This window comes from Zootermopsis nevadensis, unplaced genomic scaffold (assembly GCF_977971745.1).
Source record: "Zootermopsis nevadensis isolate Lab colony 2312 unplaced genomic scaffold, Znev_1.0 Znev_ptg000016l, whole genome shotgun sequence".
Lineage (NCBI taxonomy): Eukaryota > Metazoa > Arthropoda > Insecta > Blattodea > Termopsidae > Zootermopsis > Zootermopsis nevadensis.
In genome coordinates, this window is record NW_028259148.1 from 7,407,526 (window position 1) to 7,431,124 (window position 23,599).

Here is a 23,599-nt window from a genome sequence, read left to right on the forward strand (position 1 = left end):
GACCTAATATAGGTCTGCTTCGTATTTAGTAGGCTACAGGTTAAACTATTGGCTTGAAAACCAGCCATCTTGAATGCAGGTTATTGTAAAGTCTCTCATTAACCTCCAGGTAAATTCTGGAATAGTATCTTACATTAGGCCACTACCGCTTACTTCCATATAATATCCAATTTATTTTTCATTATCATTCTTCTATTGACCGATACACAGTTCGTGCTACTGACAGCGTCGTTAAATAAGCAAAAATTTAAACAAATAAATCGCCTGTTTTGGTTACATGGAGGCAAGTGTCTAACCCACCATATGATGACGTCATAATCATTAAACTAATTTCAAAGGAACGTTCCACCCAGAATAAAGTCTGGCGGAGAGTTTATTCCTTTCCTATAAATCATGCAACAACGAATGAGTAACCTCATAACTTTGCGATATTTACCTGCGCATATGTCGTGAAACTCAAGCGAGGGGAATTATTAATTTACTTATCGATTCTCCCAATTTTAGGGTCGCATGTCGTTCCGTCGCGCAGTCGCCGTCCTGACTTCGGTCAGTAGGCGCAGAGCGAGATGCCAAACACGATATGGACGTCATAGTTACCAGAGGTCGTCGGCACAGATCAGGAGTTCAGACGATTCAACACAATATTTTTATAATCTGTGGGTAAGTGAAAATGTATTACACTCGACTGTCATTTCACATTTTTATCCAGACTATGAAAAAAGTTGCAGGTAGAACTATTTGCTATTACAGCACACTCTTGTGGACATTATTATTCAACAAATATCTTGAAATGTTTGACGGACCATCAGACTAATGTGGACACAGAGCTTTTCAGACATTCAACCATTTTTCAAAACCGTTCGGTCTTGGGAGTTATTTACAAAACATGTAAACGCCGAAATGTTTTTTGTGTTAGCAAAAAAGTTACGTTTCAAGATTTATAATGCTGTATCTAAAAGACGAGAATGAAATAAATCTAGTACTATGCTGAAAATATGTTAAATGCTGTTTTAAAATATATTAATAAAAATTCATTTTATTACAAATATTTTAGTAAAATAATTTGAAAATTCTTATCTTCATTCAACTTTATCAGACGGTAGAGGGTAGGAATACAGCTAACTGACGATAAGGAAAGAAGATGAAGTTTCAGGAATTAAAACGAGAACCTGAGAATAGGGAAAACTGGCGAACTCTTTTTGGGCAGAAGAATGGACCTGTCGTCAGACAGAACACTAAATAATAATAATAATAATAATAATAATAGAGGGTAGGATGAAAGAGGACAATACTTGGACTTACAAGCTGCAGCAACAGAATACAATATATCAACTTTACTGTTGATTTAAAGCTCGTCGTTTAAAATACCAGTTCTTTGTTTACAAACTAACTTTCAATCCACATAAACATTTGTTTGGTCTCCCCAGACATTTCAGGGGCGGTTAAAATATACGACACGCCTTCCTCTAAATTAGGTTTTGGGTAGACAGTACAGAAAATGTTTCAACCATAAAGTCATTGATCTATTTATTGTGTAAACAGAGCAATTATCAGTTCGGTATACTTTGAAGGGATCGGTGTATACATAAAAGATTATGCAGAACTCAAGGTAGTGACGTTATAACCAGTCGACATGTTTTAATGAGTGTTCAATTCCAAATGAAATCAAAATCTGACATGCGCTTCAGGATCTGAAAGATGTGACAGCCTGACGGTGGTCATTCGATCGGTTACGTCGACAGTCCACTAGACGAATCAAGAAGTAGATGGACAGAAACAATTCTCCCATAAGAACTGCTGTACATAACTGTAAATAACTTGAACATTCAACAGTGTATCAATTCGTGTGGGAAAATCATGAAACTCATCGACAAAGGAATATCTCCTTTCTGTGAAAATTGTGAAGCTGAGCGAGACACGTATGAAGACAACATATGTGTTAATGTAGGTCTGGTTGAAGTGTGTTCAGAAAGGTATGGCTGCTTGTCCCGTCTTGGGTTTGTTTTAAGAACTGATGTGTGTGATGTATGCCCGCTTTTCAGTGTTATGTTGCCCGGTGTAGTTACAGGCCCTTAAACGGGCCGATTCTTTGTCCAAATCTCGAGAAACATTCACTTAGCGACGTTTCTTGAGAACGGGGAGTAGCTTTTGAAGTTGAATGATTATAATGACGAAAAACGGGATTGTTCAATTGCATAGAACGTATTGCAATGTTGCCTCGCCACATTGTTAATTATCCAGAAACTTAAGCGCCCTCATAAGCTAGATACTTTCTGACTCTTATCAGAATGTACAAGAGACATTTACACATCCGTTATCGTATCAGTAATTTACATTGCAAATTCTTTTAATTAGGGTAATAATGTCACACAAACAATTATTTCAGATGTCATGACGGGGGCATGGAGATGGCAATCTTTTGAGTTATTGCGCCGTCTGGTAGAAGTTTACCAATTTTTCAGAGGTCATTGCTGTCTCCATCATCAGGGCGCACGAGGAAACAATTTGAAACATAAGAACCATAATCACACTGTCCCTTTCAGCACATCACCTGGCCCAGGGTAGTTCCTTATTTCCTATCTCTGACCTTTCATGTTATTTAGACCAGTGGTATTCAACCTTCTTTGTTCGCGTACCCTCAGATATAATTTATCTTCAACTGTGTACCCCCAAAGTTGTTGGTGTATAATTCAAGTTATACATAGTATATAATCTACATCTAAAATAAATTAAATAAATTACATTACTGATTATTCAGTGTTTATCATAAAATAATATAGTTTTTTAAATTTCACGTACCCCCTAAGATGTCTTCGCGTACACCCGGGGGTACGCGTACCCCAGGATGAAAACCACTGATTTAAACCATTTCCTCTTCGCATATTTCCTTTGCTTATCATCCTCATTTAAAAACAAATGACAACTACATGTACCATCTGTTTTAACGACCAATGACACTGTATTTTGTATTTATGTAATTCTGAGACTAAACATCGATTGTTTCCTTGAACAACATTAACCAGATGATCTTTGTAATGGAGAAATACGTAGACAAACAGCTTTAAAGGGTTAAATAACCCACAAACCAAACTAGCAAACACCTTCACCGAAAAGGTGCTATTTGACGACTGAAAGCTTGTATATTTATAAAAGTCTACATTTGCCCAACACTCTGTTAACAATGTGAGAATAGACGTTTGCTTATTACCAGCTAGTTATGCTTTTCCATAGAACAGCGAAAACTCCCTTTACGGTTCTCGTGCAAAGAAAGTTTGGGCGGTACATTTTATTGATCTGTGTAGCCCGTTGCCTGGTTACGAGGCGCCATGGGGGAGGAGGATTTAATCGAGCCAGTATCACATAGCTACGAGAAACTCTTTACAAAGAAAATGATAATAATCTGTTTGATTGACAACTACACTTCATGACGTATAGCCTACGTCATACTTGAGACCTCTAACTGTCTTTCAACTCTGAAATATATCCGTTATATGGTCTTATATGTAAACTATGTTTTCAGGATGTCTGGGAGTAACAGCATACGCTATGCGGAAGGGATGACCAATTACTGGATCATATACCGCCATCGTGGATAGTCCTATATTGTGTGATTAGGCTATGATCACTGATAAAGCGCTTGGTCTCTTTTGGTTAAAGGATTAGCCTAAATCTACTCCATTTCGTTGTTGGACACCCGCGATTTTTAAATTAACTATGTACCACGAACTGCTTACGAAATATTTTTGAAATTCGATATGGGCGTTATGTAAAGAAATTGTTATAAGCCTAACGGACAGATAAGGCAGACACAGAATTCATATGGCAGTATTTAGAACGAGATTTCAATACTCACTGTAATTGAAATCCTTTGAGTGGTTTACGTAGGTGACAACATGGCCCCCTCGCCGTTATGATAAATTTGTCCGTGTTTATTAATCACGCTTCGCGAGGCGGGAGTGAAGAAACAGCTCTACGTATTCTTAACAGTGTTACTCGATTGGTGGGATGATTGGTCATATTTATTCCCTAGATGCTTTTCCCCCTTGGGAATGAGCCCCATTACTCAGAACACGAGGTTAAATGGGCTTCAAACCAATCTGGATGTGACGCGAAGAGAATGAACTCTGGTCCAGTCGGGAATCAAGCCCCGTAACTAGGCTCTATACTGATCCCCCCCCCCCCTCTAGTCGCTACTTCCCCTAAAATTTACATAAAACATAGAAATCGACCAACGGACTATGCAGCAAGAGGCAGGGTGGCCAACCTGGTACTTATATGAGGCAAATTGTTCCACAGTTTACACTCACTTGTCAGTGATACTTCTTGAAATCGTCCTTTCAGCTTTCCTGGACCATTTTGTAAATGCATCATCATACCAAAGCATCACACCATAACAATGTATATGAGAAGTGGAAGTTTACTCCACACATTCTCAACCTCTACATTCATTGGAGGTGAGTGGTCAGCTTCAGGCTCCAACTGTTTTAACCTTGGTATCCAGCACCTGTCTCTGATTTGGTGGTAACAAAATTACTACCCCTATCAGGAACTGAACTCGTCATCCATTCCAGTGTCACTTAACCACCTTAGCTGATCTGGCTCACCAGTTTATGGTAGCCGAATTGGTCAGCTAAAGAATGTTTGTGTTTAGAGATTTATTTTTGCATTGGTTACTCTCCTTTCTAGTGTATACGTCTTTCATGTAACAAATTTTGAAATGAATTGATGGATTTTTCTTTTAACTTGGTATAAATATCATGTAAAGTGATAACTTTCATACTGGCACATTTACAATTTATATTCCAAATGCATAGTTTTTAAACGCAAATAAATATTCGTGGTTACTTCATCAGACAGCCTCCGCAAAAATGGCATATTTCAATGTGATGCATGGATTTCATCACCAGAAGAATATGGCAAAAGTTTAGGTCTGGAAACAACTGGAAATCACACGGTGCCAAGTCAGGACAACACATGGGCACAAATTGCTGCTACAAATACATTATTTCATATTTTCTGTACCGCTTATCCCAATTTATAAGCATATACAGAACTTATTTTAATGTTAAATTATGAGAAATATAATTCTGTAGTGTTACAGGAAGTCTGCATGCCAGAGAGTAGCCCTGGGACCAGGTGATGGCCACTCTGCCTTTACGACACGGTTGCGACGACCACTGGACGTGGAATCGGCGAGACCGCAGTCATGAAGTGCGGTTGTATGGTCCTGAACTCCGGGTAGCTCACTTCCACCCCGACTGGAGCTGTGGTACAGCAGGTGTAAGGGGAACAAGAGTCCTAAACAATGGTCGTTATTATTGGGAGCTCTGTATCTCGCAGCGTATTTTTGGCACAAGCATGATGTTCGGTATAGGTACCAGACGTGCACGGCTGCATGTCGATCTGTTCAGAAACCTCCTGGGCGAGGATGAACACGGTTGGGGATTGTCACATAAAGGTCTGCTGTGGCACAGCGGTCGATGGACACATTACACAAAACCATTCCGAGAAAATGAAGCGACAACCGTTGGTGTTCTGTTTGATGGCATTGCAGGTACTCTAACATATTACAAAGATGGTACCTGTCTTGGAGTTGCCTTTAAAGGACTAAATGAGGTGCGTGAACCGCTGTATCCCATAATATGTTCTACAGCAGCCAAGACAGAGATGACACTTGCTCTCATGAAGCGAGACTTTGTGAATCTCCAGGACAGGTGTCGTGCAGTGATCCTTAAACAAGTGAGATCTCAATCGCAGCTTGATAAACTGGCTCTACCACAACGTATTAAAGCATACCTGAGTGAACCGCTGGCAGACACTATACAACCATTTCAACCAGTTAACACATATGTAAATTCAGTGTGACAAATGAAAGTCTGCTCCACATTTCATGTTAGCCACTCAATTTTTATCACATGGCAGTAAATATTAGTGTTTAAAGTGGGTTACAAAACAAAAGACTATGGTGTAACATTATCTAGTAGAAACATCTCAAGACAAGAGCAGAATGCATTACAATGTCCTTACTAAGAGAGGTAAAAATTAATTATGATACAATAGACAGAAACAGTTAATTAGTGAGTAGTGAGAATCTGGCGATTTATAAAAGTCACATGGTATAGTTTGTTTCGAAACCTCGATCAAAGCCTCGGACAGACGGACCTAACAGAGGACTGAATGGAAGAGGAGAATTGAGGAGGCCATAGAAGAAGAAGACGTGGTATAGTTAATATAGTAAAATCAAGGCTAGGTTGTCATAGATTAGAAATGCACACAAAATATTGGTGGAGAAACTTTCTAGAAGACAGAGAAGAATCTTCGATACGTTGTGAGGTGGCTGATACAGGCTGTTCAATAATGAGCTTTGGTACTAGGGTTGTTGAACCTTCAAGACTTGTTACTAAATACACGGAATTAAACAAGCTTCTTATTGGACATGACACAGTCAACACTTCAGTATTAGCCACTATGTTATTCAATATAATATTTTTGGATGTCTGAAGATTATATGCGCAGCGCAAATTATATTCATTAGTGATCCATTTCCATTATTTAGCAATGCAAAACTGTTGACATTCTGACTGGTTGTATTAATATATTCTGATATATCAACTGCAAAGCTTTATGCTTCATTAACACAGGTGGCAGTTAGCAAATGGAAGAATGATAAACCAGGCACAGTATAAGTGTGTCTATTCAGAATATGATCAAAATATTTCTGGTTATGTGAAAGGATGTAAAGCAGAAGCCCCAATCACTTCAGTTTTATTGTTTAAATTTCCTTAGTGTCTGATTAAGTTTATGTTATTATCTAAGACCTACACACACTTATCACAATTTTTAACCATCCACTGCAGACGAATTTTGACAAATTAAGATTGCTTCTGTAATGAAGGGTTAAACAGTTTGATTGTTTTGTAACAACAGAAACACTTTGATTTTAATATAGTAAATTAAAACTCATTTAAATATTAATAGTTTTTAAAATTTCAAACAAGGACAGATTAATCTCACAGGGATTTTATGCAAATTTTAATAACATTTTCTGCCTATTGATTAACTACAGTATGGGATTATGCTTTCGTGGGTGAACTGTAACATTTAATGAGTAATCTTTACAGTTTATGTAAGATTAAAGTATTGTACAGCACAAAAACTGCTCAAATATGGCTCTTAGCTGCACAGTGGTAAAGATTTTCACAAACCAATCAATATTCAATATACATAATGCCATGATTTTCAGAGCTCAATCAATATAACTATTTGTGAAGAAAATATTTCAGGATTTATTTTAGTAACATCTTACAGTCTCTAAAACTTGAAGACCAAATTCTGAAGTTTAGATTTTGTATGGACAAAATTTGTTTTTAACGAGTCTAATTATTTCAAATGAGAAGTACAGTATAAAGGGTGCATGGTGTTACTAAATCAGAAGAATTTTTTGCTGAGCATGTGGTGTCAGACCTGAGTTCAACAGTAAGATTTTACAACTTTGTAGTGTGGTAGTTCTGTCTCGCCTGGCACAACAAACGGTCACTCACCCAGAGACTATCTGGATTTCTTCTTCAGTAAATTAAATTACATAACTAACCAACAAGTAATGTGTGCAAATGGAGACTATATTAAGCAAACATAAATTACATTTTATACGGAACAAAACTACGGAATGATTTAATATACCATTTGTTAGGCATTGCTTAGAATAGTATACGACCACCATTTTAAACACTATCAACTAATACAACATTGAAAAGTGTTGGAACCCTTATATTTGTGCAAGGTGAAAGATCAGATGTATATACACCTAACAATATACATAATATTTAAAGAGCTTCTGAATTATTTAAAGTTAATTTTCTCTCAGTCTATCATAAGTGTCTATTATAACTTTCTTTTCACACCCTTAACACTGCAGATATTAGCAGAAAGTCACACTGAGGTTGATTTAAATAATTGTAGAGTTGCCAAGAATGACTACCTTCCAAATTTACACAACTGAAAATATTCTTGTAAAACAAATTCACAATCTAATCACCTACATGAAAGAAGATTAGAACATTTTTAATATGGAAGGGAAGTTGCAATGTTTTTCACGGCAGCTCTTCAAATGTTGTATAGTAGCCACACAACTGTGTTCACAGGCAACAGCTGTATTTTCCTTGTTGGCTTTGAAGTGTTACATTACCATCAACATTTGTTGACAATTTATATTTATATCTTAAATAATATAATTTAATTCTTTTTAATATATAAATTCAACTGATTTATACAGTAACTGAAGGTTATTCATCATAACTGCATGGAACACAGTAACCAATACATAAAAGAGTTATCTGCTTTTATATGATCTGTAGGGAAAATACATGTCCACAAGAACTTGAAATTGGACTATAAACTTTTAAAGCAAGACCCTATACAATAAGTCATCAGCACCATTATCACCCTCAAACATCATTATCACTACTATCATGATTATAATAATAAAAATCAATCTTTCATACTTAAATGCTTGTCAATAAGAATGAACATGATAAATCAATGTGTATAGTAATGGCTAATATAAAAATTTATGACACTATGAACATATGAATAATAGTTTTTAAGAATATTATTAAAACCTACATTAACAACAATAACAGATATTTAGTGCGTGCATGTGTGAACATCTCTGTGAAGTGGTTAGCAATCCTGTCATATTCAGGTCATGAATTAAATTCTAGACGCAGATATTGGATAATAGAATTGACATGGCTTCCCTCAGTCCCTTTAATTCACTGTTCACATCATCCTACCATTCAATGTTGCGTAATATATACAGCTGAAAAAATGTTTGAAGAATTAATCAAAGAGGGTTAAGATCATTAATGAAAATCATTTCCTTCTATTGCATCTCTTGATGGTACTTTGACATTCATAAGAAACCAACATGGATCATACTAATTTACTGTAGTCTCTTTCATGAAAATAGATTTAGTCTAGATGAAACATCTTGATAAGTACTTCACGGTAACAATCCCGTGAATCTCTTCGCCTGTGCCATATTAATGGAATTAACCACGTTACAGGTTCTATGTGTAAATTTTATAAGACATACATTTCTTATATCAATCACATTAATATGCAAACCAGTAATTTTCAATCAATATTAGCGTGTACATATTGTTGATACTTTAATACTAATAATGCCTTTGTAAACATATTGCATATTTCAGATGGTGTAGTCAAAATGTTTTGAATGTAATCTGTTGAGAGAATTTTCATTTTATTCCAGACATGAAAATGTCAACTAAACACAGAAATTCTGTTTTTGTTACCAGTAATTGATTTTTCCTTAATTTTCTTTGTTTTGCTTTATATAATGCAGCAGATACACCCCAATCTGTAAATATTTGTAGTTAAATTATTACTATGTACTATCACACTAAGCATAAGCAGAAAGAATAATTTGATAATGTACAAGAAGACATTTTGTGGAAAAATGGAGTAGTTTATATGTCATTCTGTCAGTCTGGTACATTACTGCAGGACACAGGCCTCATTCAATTTATTTGGAAGAGTGACATCAGTTTTAGGATAAAATAAGGACTGAGCTTTTATTTTAAATAGCAAAACAGAAAAGCAAATAAATAAAAAGGTTCCTGTCATTAAAATGAGACCAAATGAATGGATAAATGCATATGCAGAAAATAAAGTAATTGTTATGTAATAAAAGTCATGGATTATTACATCAACATAAAATATTTTTACTCTAATATCATCCACTTAGCATTACAGAAACAATTAACCCTTTAATGTCCAGTGATATCTATGTGCGACACCTATTTTATCAACAGATAATTCTCATTTTACCCACAGACTGTAATTATGGATTTTTTATGACTGTTAGAACAAACAGCTATTATTTCTGCAAACATCATTAAGCAATAGAGCTTTGTAATGGATAACTTTTATTTCTTCTTAGAGGCAGGGACTGAATTTTTCAATATTATTTAGATGAATTTCAGCTTCCAAGGGTTAATGACATGTACGATTATATTTGTATAGACACAAGTAACATCTGCTTTTACCGACTCTCTTCAAGTGTTGGACCAAATAATTTATAAACGCTGTTCAATAATTCTCAGCACCTTCAGTTTTATCTGCTGATGTATACGTAGTCTAGAATATCTGAGATCATGAATGCCTGAATTGAATATGGTGTTTGAAGATTGCTTTTTTATAATGTGTGTGGATGTTAAGACAGTGAAAAATGGATTCCAAAGAATGAAGTAAATAAACTCATATTTATAAATTTATCTGGTGTGTTTATAAAGTGTGTGGGTGTTAAGACAGTGAAAAATGGATTCATGAAGAAAGATATAATCAAACGTGTTTATAAACCTACCTGCAGAGTATGAGTGTTGTTTAAAAGTCCTATGACGTATTCAAAATAATAGTTATTAACACTAATTTATATATTTTAAAAATTATGTTAAAATGTCAATGTAACAAATTTTATTTGCTTTTATAATGTATTGCAGAACTTGAAAATATAGCATTTCATTATTTTGTTTAGCTAGAAACATGGACAAAAAGTAGTCAACTTGATAAGATAAGTGAAACAGACAACAGCCATTAGTGTTTTGAGTGCCGAGTTATTTCTTAGGAAACCATCTCCTATATACTGCACGAAATATAAAAATACTTAGAAATTTCATCAAAAGATGGCAAAGTTTGTACAATTTGTCGCTGACATACAGATCTCATTAGTAGAAAAAAGTTATAAATTGGGAAATTCTGGGTGAGGCAGAGTCATATGGACAGCACTATCCCACGATATGTAGGACACAACTGTCAAAGAATTAAATGCATATGGTAATGGTTTTTGTGGCAATGCTGTTCTCTTCTGAAATAATGTATCAATAAAAACATTTCAACCACATATAAATTGTTTTTCAATCATAAACAGTACCATGTTTTGACTCTAGATCATTGTCTGGCAGATTCCATGTATTACTGTCTATCAATGCAGGAGCAGTCAGATGACTCAGTACAGCTGTTCATCAGCATGTACACACCAAGTCACTGACAGTGTAACAAGATTTCTGGTTAATCAAAACATATTCACACTGAGTTTCTAATTCTCATTCTGAAGAACATTGCACATTGAATGTGTCAAATATTAAACGTGCATGACTCACAATATAAAAATGATATTGTTGCAACCATAAGAAGCATGGCAAGACAGAAAAGTAAATACAAGGAGTGTAATTCAGTAATTCCAGTGTTTCCAATCCTAAACTGATTTGCATTGTGTACTTTATCTCATATCACAATTTGTATTTCAACTATGAATATACGGTGAAACCTCGATGCATCGTTTTCGGTGGGGGTGGGAAATAAAAACGATGAATACGGGAAAACGATAGATGCGGGAAAGCATTAAAAATTTAAAAAAAACAATGTTTCTCTTTCAAAGTTATTTCTTTTTACCAAAAAGTCTTTAATGTACAACTGGTTTGTCGAAACTTTATGTTTTGGGCCAAACAGAGCCCCTTCCACGTTCAAAATGTTTTCCTCGTCACGTTCACTAATATTATGCGCATAAAAGAACTTCACTTTTGGCAATGCTTCGGCAAAACTCGGCACAGCTTCGGGCTCGCATTCGTCGTCTTCCGCTTCCTCACCACTCCCACCCCCTTCGCGAACAATAACAGGAAGAATGGAAATACTATTATTGCCGAACGCAACGAAACGTAGCTGTAGAAGACACGAGATGAACCAGAAGAATGAAAAGTGTCGCCCGCCTTTCCGTTGTACTTGTAATAAAAGCATTTGTGAAGAAATTCACACTGCACATGCCATCTGGCATTGCTGGAACGAAATATGAGTGCACCCTAATTATACTCATAAAATTTCTGACAATGATCACCCCTCATTCCAAAAGAATCTGTGCTGGTTGGGCGACATAACAGGTTACCGCTACTGTGTATTCCAAAAACATTGTGCGTCTTTCGTAATTAAATTCTAAAAATATCGCGTGAATTTCGTTATAATTTCTCAGAAACGATCATTGCGGGAAAATTGTGGGCCGGGACTAAGATTTTTGAACGATCGATGTGATAGAACGATAGTTCGAGGAATGATGGAAGCGGCAAAATGTAACATTATTTTATATGGGATGTATCCGGGACCGAACAAAACGGACGATGCATCCGGGAAAACGATAGTTCCGGGATCGATGGATAGAGGTTTCACTGTAAATGTACACAGAAATATTTTACTGAATGAGCTTCTAATAATTAGCTCCAACAGTTCATTATTTACTGCTATAAAACCAAAAGAAAAAATAATTACACTTGATTGCCTAATCATTATTTTATATTTATGATACATTACCTTCAAATGCTACCTCTTACCATAAAAAATGACAGCACTTTACACTGCATTTCCTCATATACACATGAATATAACTCTGCAAGCCTCTTTGTTCTTACAAACGAAAGTAGGGACAGAATAAAATCACAATGTACATTCCAATTTATTTATTCTCCACTCATGGAGATACATTATCCTTTGCCTAAACAGTACTTGTTTCCACTGACAAAAGACACAATTGTCTACGGCAATGAATTCTGAAATTCATAACTTGCATACAATTAACTGTATCTCCAATCATAATATTCTAAAAAAAATTTACTCGTGTCTCCTAATAAGTGTCCAGGCTCAAAAGACAGTAGATTTTCTTCTTAAATAAATATTATTTTCAGAAATTTTAATTCAAATAGGTTTGGAAAACATGTACAATTTTGAACTAGGGACGATTTAACGAACTGCACAAACAAGTCCAGATAGAGATCTGACAACCCTAAGGCATCTCCAGAACAGTAGACATTCCTCATATAAATGGGAAAGAAAGTGGTTTACAATATTTGCACCAAACAAAACTATTAGACAGGAGAAATAGTAGTAATTAATTCCCATAATTCTTGGTTCATGGAGCAGCTTTACCTTCTTTGGCAGTCTGTAAAGCTTGAGTGATGTACAACTTTGCCAGAGACTGTGAACAGAACTGTGAAATGTGCTGGCTGTATGTGTTGATCTGACCGGACACAATCATAGGATTCAGACGCTGTGGTACTGGTATGGGGCGAAACAACTTGTTCAGGTCTTCTTCAGGAAGAGGTGGTTCATCCTTGGCCTGTCTGGCGGCATTCTCTTGAGACTGTTAAAAAAAGACAGAGTACCTTTTAATACACAATAAAAAATGATAAACACACAAGAACAAAAAGTATTTACTTGAGGGTACCTTTAATCTTCAATCAATTTTTATAAATTTATTTCATTATAGTGACATGAACTCGGAACTGTGCTTCATTCACATGGAAGGCCGGCCTACAAAGTCCTGTTTGGCTAAGGTAAATGCCTGGGTTGCCTATATGTTCTATGATGAAATTTCAGAGAAGTGGTGGGATCACAATGTAAAACAATTGTTATCAACAATACTGGAAACACATAAATAACACTGAAGCAAGGGCCCACACAAGAAGAAAGGACATGCAGGAATGTATTGTAACGTGGGGCGGTATTTCGACCCTGGATTGTCAACCTCGATTTATTCACGTCAAATTAAATCAGTTACAGAGGTCTGCACATACAGTCAACTCTCTGCCACAACAACAGTCTTTGAGTCTCTGTTTCCTGTTCTCAACATGCGCGCACACACTCTCACAGTCCTCCAAGTCTATCTGGTCCCCCGAGCTCGGCAATCTTCACACTCTTCGCTTACACATCGGCCCGTAGCACCCCACTGGACACACGCTGGCTCCTCGGCCACCACGGTCCACGTACCCGGTGCCCGCTCACGCAGCCGACCTGTCCTTACTCAGCGTCGGCCCGTAGCACCCCACTGGACACATGCTGGCTCCTCGGCCGCTACAATCCACGTACCCGGTGCTCTCACACGCAGCCAACCTGTCCTTACTCAGCGTCGGCCTGTAGCACCCCAATGGACACACGCTGGCTCCTCGGCCGCCACGGTCCACGTACCCGGTGCTCCCACACGCAGCCGACCAGACCTCTTGTTGGCTCCACTCTCTCGACTCTACCACACACTTCTCTTACACCCGATTCACAGCTCTGTTCTTTCCACACTCATCGTTTATCGCTTGCCACCGCTGTCCGCAACAGCATCTCGCTTGCAACTCACTTCTACATCCTGACTCACACCTCAGCTCTTTCCACACTCTCTCCAAAGCCGCTTGCCAATCGGCTTTTAACCTTTCGACGTGTTTCTACATGTATATACGCGGGCATTTAAATTTGAGTGCTTGTGGTTTTACGTGCATATACGCAAGGCTGTTAGCTTAATTTATAATGCCCATAAGTATGGAATAAATAACGCCAGCGCGATGAGGTTTTTACTCGCCTGTTGTGGAAATAAAGCTCTATGTGTATACATATGGCAACAGTGTTACATTCCACAGACCTGCACCGGAGAGTCTAAAAATAAACGCCTGACCTGGTAGTTTATAATGGCTGTCCCTTCGACAAGTCGTCCTCTGACGGAGCTAGACCAAATACAAGTTTTAAATGAAGTTTTAGAAGATGAGAGTATAAGTAAATATAGTTCGGATGATGATAGCGTATTTGACATTGATTATACACAGTTTGTGACACCGGGAACTGTCGTGGTTAGCGATAGTGATTGTGACAATGGTAGTGGCGAAATACAGGACGACATTGTACAGGCAGGTGTGGTTTCCAACAAGTTTTTGTGGGAAAATATAGACTCATTTCCTGCTTCACGAGAAGCATTTTTTAATATATGTGGTCCCCAGTTCGACACTGCTGAACTAGATGTCGTGAGTTCATTCGAAAATATTTTCGATATAGCTCTAGTACAGCTCATTGTTGAAGAAACCAACAGGTATGCTCAGCAGGAGATTTCTAAAAGTGCCCATCCTCTCACATTTCGCTCTAGGATTAGGAAGTGGCAAGATGTTACAGTGGACGAAATTTACGTGGTTTTGGCTCTATTTATGTTGATGGGCATTGTGCAGAAGCCTACACTTAGATCTTACTATTCAAAGAACCGGCTGCAGTACACTCCGTTCTTTTCTGAAACTTTACCTCTGGAAAGACTAGAGCTAATTACCAAATTTATGCATTTTGCAGATAACAGTAAGCAAAATGAATATCACGGACCTCCCAAACTTTTCAAAATTTATCCAGTCATTCAGCACCTAAATAACAAGTTTCAAAATTTGTATCTTCCATCCCAGAACATTGCGATAGACGAGTCCTTGACTCTATGGAAAGGTCGTTTGTCCTTCAGACAATACATACCCCTCAAGGCTGCTAAATTTGGCATAAAAACGTATGAACTCTGCGAGTCTAGTTCTGGCTATGTTTGGTCTTTTCTCGTGTATACTGGAAAAGGCATGGAACTGTCGAATCGGTTTGTGACTGCAGAAACAAACAAAACTGCAGCAATTGTAGTCACACTGTTAGAACCTCTTCTTGGTCGTGGACACACAGTGTGAATGGACAATTTTTATAATTCACCAGATTTGGCACGTTTTATGAATTCCAAGAAAACAGACTGCGTTGCAACTTTACATGCCAACAGAAAAAATGTCCCTCCTGAAGTGAAGAACAAGAAATTGAACAAAGGCGAGCACTGTGGTCTACACTCTGGCGATGTGGCAGTTCTCACGTGGCAAGACAGGAAGCGAGTCACCATGTTATCAACATACCACAAGGATGATATGTGTGTGACTATAAACAAAGCAAAGCAAGAACAAACAAAGCCTCTGGTTGTTTGTGATTACAACAAAAACATCCTGGGAGTTGATCTGAAGGATCAAATGTTACAGCCATACCTGCTGGAACGAAAGAAAGGAACAAAGTGGTACATGAAATTATTCAAACGATTACTTAATGTTGCAATACATAATGCGATGATCATGTACCGCTTCCTCCCAAATAACAAAAACATAGATACCCTGAAATTCAGAATTTCATTAGCACAAGGACTAGTGGAAAAACACGGTCCTGGTGTTCCGCGTCCTGTACACGGCCATCCGTCAGTTGAGCCCCCACCCAAAAGACTCTCAGAACGACATTTCCCGGGGCGTATTCCACCAACAGGAAAGAAGGCAAAACCTCAAAAAAGATGTGTCGTGTGTACGAAACACGGGATAAGGAAAGAATCCATTTATTGGTGTAGTGAATGTGAGGCAAGGTTGTGTATAGATGGATGTTTTAAAAACTATCATACGAAACTGAACTTCTAATCCACCTGCTTCCATTGCTCACAAACAGGGTGCTCATCTTATAAGGTAAGATTATAAAACCATCTTTTAAGAGGATTTCAGTGAAAAATTCATAATTATATCTCATATAGTTCAAAAGTTATGAAAAATAAAGTATTTTACAGCAAAATTTAAACAGGCATTTAAAAAATACTACCGCCGGAACAGCACAACAGCGGTATATGCGGGGTATTTAACCCATCGACGTAGTGATTTAAATACCCCACATATACTGCTGTTGTGCTGTTCCGGCGGTAGTATTTTTTAAATGCCCGTTTAAATTTTGCTGTAAAATACTTTATTTTTCATAACTTTTGAACTATATGAGATATAATTATGAATTTTTCACTGAAATCCTCTTAAAAGATGGTTTTATAATCTTACCTTATAAGATGAGCACCCTGTGTGTGAGAAGAGGTTCTAACAGTGTGACTACAATTGCTGCAGTTTTATTTGTTTCTGCAGTCACAAACCGATTCGACAGTTCCATGCCTTTTCCAGTATACACGAGAAAAGACCAAACATAGCCAGAACTAGACTCGCAGAGTTCATACGTTTTTATGCCAAATTTAGCAGCCTTGAGGGGTATGTATTGTCTGAAGGACAAACGACCTTTCCATAGAGTCAAGGACTCGTCTATCGCAATGTTCTGGGATGGAAGATACAAATTTTGAAACTTGTTATTTAGGTGCTGAATGACTGGATAAATTTTGAAAAGTTTGGGAGGTCCGTGATATTCATTTTGCTTACTGTTATCTGCAAAATGCATAAATTTGGTAATTAGCTCTAGTCTTTCCAGAGGTAAAGTTTCAGAAAAAAACGGAGTGTACTGCAGCCGGTTCTTTGAATAGTAAGATCTAAGTGTAGGCTTCTGCACAATGCCCATCAACATAAATAGAGCCAAAACCACGTAAATTTCGTCCACTGTAACATCTTGCCACTTCCTAATCCTAGAGCGAAATGTGAGAGGATGGGCACTTTTAGAAATCTCCTGCTGAGCATACCTGTTGGTTTCTTCAACAATGAGCTGTACTAGAGCTATATCGAAAATATTTTCGAATGAACTCACGACATCTAGTTCAGCAGTGTCGAACTGGGGACCACATATATTAAAAAATGCTTCTCGTGAAGCAGGAAATGAGTCTATATTTTCCCACAAAAACTTGTTGGAAACCACACCTGCCTGTACAATGTCGTCCTGTATTTCGCCACTACCATTGTCACAATCACTATCGCTAACCACGACAGTTCCCGGTGTCACAAACTGTGTATAATCAATGTCAAATACACTATCATCGTCCGAACTATATTCACTTATACTCTCATCTTCTAAAACTTCATTTAAAACTTGTATTTGGTCTAGCTCCGTCAGAGGACGACTTGTCGAAGGGACAGCCATTATAAACTACCAGGTCAGGCGTTTATTTTTAGACTCTCCGGTGCAGGTCTGTGGAATGTAACACTGTTGCCATATGTATACACATAGAGCTTTATTTCCACAACAGGCGAGTAAAAACCTCATTGTGCTGGCGTTATTTATTCCATACTTATGGGCATTATAAATTAAGCTAACAGCCTTGCGTATATGCACGTAAAACCACAAGCACTCAAATTTAAATGCCCGCGTATATACACGTAAAAACACGTCGAGAGGTTAAATCACCACGTCAACGGGTTAAACGAACACAACAATAAACAAACGCAACAATGTCATTAAACAGACAACAATTATAAACGAATACAACAATGCCAAACGCAACAATATCTATAAACAAACAACAATTATAAATGATACAACAATGTCAATAAACAGACAACTAAACTGTTTATTGACATTGTTGTGCTGCTCTCATCTCAACACGTCACAGCATATAATCTTACCCTTTTCTGCAAAAAGCGATGCTTGTCCTGTTGCTGACGGATCACTTGTTGCTGGTAACGATTGAACTTGATAGCTTCCTGGTTCAGTTCATCCACTCGGTCCATCAGACAGCGAAGCTGGCCTTCCAGCACAGATCTAAACAACAATACAGTATACTGTATGTATCCAAATACCATATGCCTCCACCCACCCTCCCTCCTAATGATGGAGGAAACGAGTACCCCTAAAATGCTGGTAAACTTCTACCTGACCATGTGGCACAACACCCTAGAAGACAGCCATATTCAACAAATAATATAATGTTACCTTGTTCACAAGAGCCTGCCAGTTGGATCTAGTCCACTCTCTTATACCTGAATTAAGGCCCACTTCAATATTACCCTCTCATTTGTGCCTACAGCTCCAAAGTAAACTCTCGGAGATGCAATGTACGAGGCGCGTCCTCAAAGTAAGTTTCCCTGGGGCCGTTTACAGAAACAAAACACAATTTCATGGAAATATTTATTGCAACAGATACAGCAAGTGTCCAGCTATTTTTCAACATATTCGCCACCGGAATTGAGACATTGGTCATACCGTGGGACCAACTTTTGAATACCTGTGTCGTAGAAGTCTGCCGCCTGGGATTGGAACCACTATGTGACAACCATCTCCGCCTCTCTGTCATTCTCAAAACGCTGACGCTGACCGGACAGGAATTTCTTGAGGTGTAGGAAAAGATGGAAATCACTGGGAGCGAGGTCCGGGCTGTAGGGTGAATGATTAAACACCTCCCAGCTGAACTACTGCAGGAGACTTGCTGTCCGTCGAGCCGTGTGCGGCCTAGCGTTATCACTGACCGCACTTCACAGTCGGCGGGAGCTGGAATAAGAATCTCCATCTTCAACAGCTGCAACGATGCTACTGTGAGAACGCGGGAAGTGCTGTTAGTGCATGCGCCATGCTACGTCATTGCTCTATCACGTACGCACAGTCGCTTCGCGCAATATAAGGTTTGCTAGCTGTGGGACGAGTGGGAAACTTACTTTGAGGACGCGCCTCGTAGTAACTACTGCAACTTACGCTGTCCCTAAGTCAAGGAATTTACTGCCATCTTCCTCTGGAATCATGTCTGCTAGCTCAGACAACATAATGTTTGTCAGATGAGAATTCTTGATAACAATGGGGACTTCCAAGAACAAACTTTCATAGCCAATCTTTAGGTTCCTTAGGGCTTCTGGAGTGAATTCATTGTCCTTATACATCTGTATCGCTTGTGGAGTCAAGCGATAAGCTTTCACTGTAAGAAAACCACGAGCTGTCTTCTGAGTATCTGTTTGGGCAAATTAAACAAATGAATATTTCATTATATATACTGTTGTTTAGAACAGGTGATACTTGCAATGTGTATGATAAATATTAGAATGGAGATTTTAGTTTAACCTTCCTCTCTTCAAAATCAGTTGAAAATGGCTAATGTTTAATTTTATACAAGAATTACAGACTGCACCAACAAATCGCAACTTATGTTCATATCCTATAGACTTGGGAGTCTGACACTCTGTATACAAAGACGTTACAGCTCTTGTGGAAATAAAAACATTTTTCAAACTCTGTTATTTCACCACCATGGACTTTGACTCTATAAAGGAAGATTTCAGTGCATAAGGTAAAAAGATACAAGCAGTATGAAGGCAATAGAAAACTACTCTGTAGTTTAATAAAAGAGCACAAACACAGATAAGTACAACATATAAAAATATAAATGGCAAGATTTATACATTCAAATACAACAAAAATAAATACGTCTATACAACTAACACCGACCTTTACAGAAGAAGACATTAATCGCAAACTAGAAATTAATGCAAAATACAAAATCCTGCATGAATACATAAGATCCATAGAAATGAGAACATGCAATAACAAACGTTAAAACACTGGATTAGGTAAAGGAAATGAGCGGTGTTGTTCCTTTGGAGTTACCTGCCCAAGCCCTTTTTTGGAAGAGCAAACCCTTTGTAAAATACTCACTTCTGTTTATAACTGGCCTAAACTATTAGAATACAAATGTAACTGGGGGGGGGGGGGGGGGGTGAAAAACACAAGTTCACTGGACGAAATACTAGGTAGTCTTTCAGAAATTCATAATAGTGATATGATCCAAATAAATTCATAATTAAGAAGACTATGCCCCTTGAGACCAAGATAAATATTTAAAGCTGTTACCATGACCAGGGTTTAATTGAAAATGAGTGAGGGAATGATCACATTTCCAACTTTAATTTCGGAGCAACTTGTTCACTAAAAAAAAACCCCTCAGCTTTTGCAGATGTTTATTTCTGAACACACCTCCAGTACATAAGACAAGTATTTTCTTCTCTAATAGATATAAGCATATAAAATTATTTATAAATTACTTGTTTTATCCAAAAGAGCTTTATTACTATTAATAACATAAATCAATAAAGGGAATATATACATCAAAGCTGACTATCAGCATCAGGCAAAAACTGAAGTTATAAGTTAATAAAACAGAAATGTAAATATAATAAATGAGAAAATGCACACATTAAAATAAAATTGTGCCTTGCAGCTAGAACACTTACAATTCCACCATAATATGCACTCACCATATATGACGACAACAGATTCTTCAATGGATGTCTGGTAATGATATTGTGATTCCAACAAGGGCAAGCTAAGGAAGTTTCCAACATCTGCACTTTGATACCAGCCAACATGGAAATGATCTACATTAACTCTTCGTAAACGTCGCATCATTGCTAGCTGGTACTCCTCTGGAAAATTATTTTAATTTGTGTAACAAAGCCAACATATCCTGTGAAATGATCAACTTTCTTTTTGATCTACATATTTAGACTGAGAAATCAATATGACCAAGTTCATTCTTCCCATTTTTATGTCTACTTCCAATTACTTATTATTACTTATTTCTATTTATTACCTATCTTCTTACTTCAGTAATGTTACATTTAATTCTTTATATGTGTTTGAAATTGTGTACTGTTTTAATGTGCAAAGCATGCATGTAACATATAAATACTATATGCTTCACTCCTTTTATCGAGTGTTTCCAAAACTGCATAAATGATGTCTTTGGTAGCTTGACCAAATGGATTACAGCTAATAAAATTGCATTCAATTCTGACAAAACGAATTTTATGAAATTTTGTATTAACAGCAAAACTTGTGTTAATCTAAATATAGGGTATGATAAAACAAAGATGTACAAAAAATAAAATTTTCTGGCCTACAAATTAACAATAACCTTAAACTGGAAAACACATATTCAATACAGTCACATCATTTTTCTGGGAAAATTCAATGGGGAGCAAAAGAGTATTTTATATCTAAAATAAAATCATTAGAATAATGGCTGGCACTAAAAGAAGAACCTCTTGTAGGGAAATATTTATTCTTCCACTAGCCACCAAATTCTTGCTCTCATTATAATCGTCTGTAGTGGACAAAACTCAGATATTAACAATAAAAGTACAAGACACAGATACAACTTTTGTGTCCTGAATATAAAATCCAGTATACATCAAAATGGGGTTTACTATGCTGGATTAAACTATCATCACCTGCTCTCAAAAGTCTAAGTCCTATTCAGTAAAATAATTTACCATAATATGAAGTTCAGATATTATAAATACATGTGAGTAATAAGGGTGATGCTTTCTTCCATAATTATTTTTGCTGCAATACTGCAGTAAACTACAAATGTCACAAATATCCACTTATAACTGTTTTATAAACAGGTATGACGCGCTTCCACAAAGTAAGTTTCCCACTCGTCCCACAGCTAGCAAACCTCATATTGCGTGAAGCGACTGTGCGTACGTGATAGAGCAGTGACGTAGCATGGCGCATGCACTAACGGTACTTCCCGCGTTCTCACAGTAGCATCGTTGCAGCTGTTGAAGATGGAGGTTCTTATTCCAGCTCCCGCCGACTGTGAAGTGTGGTCAGTGATAACGCTAGGCCGCACACGGCTCGACGGACAGCAAGTCTCCTGCAGTAGTTCAGCTGGGAGGTGTTTAATCATTCACCCTACAGCCCGGACCTCGCTCCCAGTGATTTCCATCTTTTCCTACACCTCAAGAAATTCCTGTCCGGTCAGCGTCAGCGTTTTGAGAATGACAGAGAGGCGGAGATGGTTGTCACACAGTGGTTCCAATCCCAGGCGGCAGACTTCTACGACACAGGTATTCAAAAGTTGGTCCCACGGTATGACAAATGTCTCAATTCCGGTGGCGAATATGTTGAAAAATAGCTGGACACTTGCTGCATCTGTTGCAATAAATATTTCCATGAAATTGTGTTTTGTTTCTGTAAACGGCCCCAGGGAAACTTACTTTGTGGACGAGCCTCGTACAATGTTTGTGCCATGACATGTAGAACATGTTTTGCATAGTCCTATGAAGGATCTACGAAATTTTAATAAATTCTATTCACTCAGCTTACTTTCTCAGTTTTTCAGTACCTCTGATACCCATTTTTCTCTAAAACAGATAATACTTTCTTAATTCAGGAATAAAGGGTCTTCATACATGGACAATATGGAACATTAAAATCAAGCATTACCTTCATCCATACTTTCGTCATTAGGCTTCGGGAATGGAAAACAGTTGGTAATTTCGAGGCAGTTTTCAACAACCAAACCTAACAGAGCTCCTTGTGCAACTTCCATATTTCCCGTCGATTCTTCGTGACTGTGCTTAACCATCTTCATAACGGCCTGAAACAACATAACCTTCGTGCTAAAAGAAAACACGCATACCTGAAGATAGGAATAATAGTTATTTATCAGTACTACGTTAATATTAATCCTCACTATATTTACCAAACCATCCATCTGTACATAAGCGATAGATGAGTCATTTTCTGGCAATCGCCTAGTAGAACCACGACCACTCGCCATGTCTGAAGAAGTGGACACACGAACCAAATATCAACCCAGATGCGTACACCTACGCAATGTAATGCCGTTAAAATTATGATGCGCCCTATGAGCGATTCTCAGGAATACACAACGTTGACGTGACAGTAGCGCTGTCGATAAGAAGGCGAACTACACTTAAACCCTCAAAATTCATATTCAGCCCACAACTTAGACTACTAAAATACCAGAAAACTTTATCAATCTAAAAATCCCCTGTAAGCAACAAATTATAATATTACAATACTTATTAAAAGAAAACACGAAATTTAAGAAAAACCATAACACTACACAATCCCTGTTTTACATATTACATGTGAAAGGTTCAAATAATATATATTACCACTCCGCTCAATTATATCCCATACAACTGTGTCTTTGTAATTATATTCAGTCTTGAGCAACCAGTTACACTAAGATTTTACTAATCGCCCTGATTATAGAGGTAGTTATAACCTCTGAAACGTCGGTGAACAG

The 23,599-nt window shown here is 37.4% G+C and overlaps 2 protein-coding genes across 6 annotated transcripts; one reads left to right on the top strand and one right to left on the bottom strand.

Moving 5' to 3' along the window:
* Window positions 1–511: 511 nt before the first annotated feature.
* On the top strand, window positions 512–10,927 carry SP555 (SPRY domain-containing SOCS box protein SP555). 4 transcript variants are annotated; one of them, XM_022080117.2, is made up of 3 exons: window positions 513–660; window positions 4,342–4,454; window positions 5,094–10,927. In XM_022080117.2, exon 3 carries the CDS (start codon window positions 5,140–5,142, stop codon window positions 5,863–5,865), a length of 726 nt encoding a protein of 241 aa, XP_021935809.1. In that variant the 5' UTR covers window positions 513–660; window positions 4,342–4,454; window positions 5,094–5,139; the 3' UTR covers window positions 5,866–10,927. The 4 variants fall into 4 exon arrangements, with proteins under 4 accessions (XP_021935812.1, XP_021935809.1, XP_021935810.1 ...); XM_022080118.2 differs by lacking the exon at window positions 513–660 and adding an exon at window positions 1,334–1,973; XM_022080119.2 differs by lacking the exon at window positions 513–660 and adding an exon at window positions 1,334–1,944.
* Window positions 10,928–12,509: 1,582 nt separating this feature from the next.
* eIF3h (eukaryotic translation initiation factor 3 subunit h) lies at window positions 12,510–23,593 on the bottom strand. 2 transcript variants are annotated; one of them, XM_022080103.2, is made up of 7 exons: window positions 23,466–23,593; window positions 23,027–23,153; window positions 22,768–22,921; window positions 20,790–20,957; window positions 19,240–19,489; window positions 18,177–18,312; window positions 12,510–13,204 (listed from the first exon to the last, which is right to left on the bottom strand). In XM_022080103.2, exons 2-7 carry the CDS (start codon window positions 23,102–23,104, stop codon window positions 12,974–12,976), a joined length of 1,017 nt encoding a protein of 338 aa, XP_021935795.1. In that variant the 5' UTR covers window positions 23,105–23,153; window positions 23,466–23,593; the 3' UTR covers window positions 12,510–12,973. The 2 variants fall into 2 exon arrangements, with proteins under 2 accessions (XP_021935795.1, XP_021935796.1); XM_022080104.2 differs by lacking the exon at window positions 23,027–23,153.
* Between the last annotated feature and the right edge of the window lie 6 nt (window positions 23,594–23,599).

What these genes read in the sequence shown, in the direction of transcription:
- eIF3h (XM_022080103.2), bottom strand. Translation starts at nt 23,104, where the DNA reads ATGGCGAGTGGTCGTGGTTCTACTAGGCGATTGCCAGAAAATGACTCA. An exon ending in TTCCTTGACTTAGGGACAGC is followed by an intron (nt 18,313 to 19,239) that starts GTAAGTTGCAGT and finishes ATTGTTGTTTAG; the next exon opens with ATCTGTGCTGGAAGGCCAGC. An exon ending in ATCGCTTTTTGCAGAAAAGG is followed by an intron (nt 13,205 to 18,176) that starts GTAAGATTATAT and finishes TTTTTTTAACAG; the next exon opens with TCTCAAGAGAATGCCGCCAG.
- SP555 (XM_022080120.2), top strand. Translation starts at nt 5,140, where the DNA reads ATGGCCACTCTGCCTTTACGACACGGTTGCGACGACCACTGGACGTGG.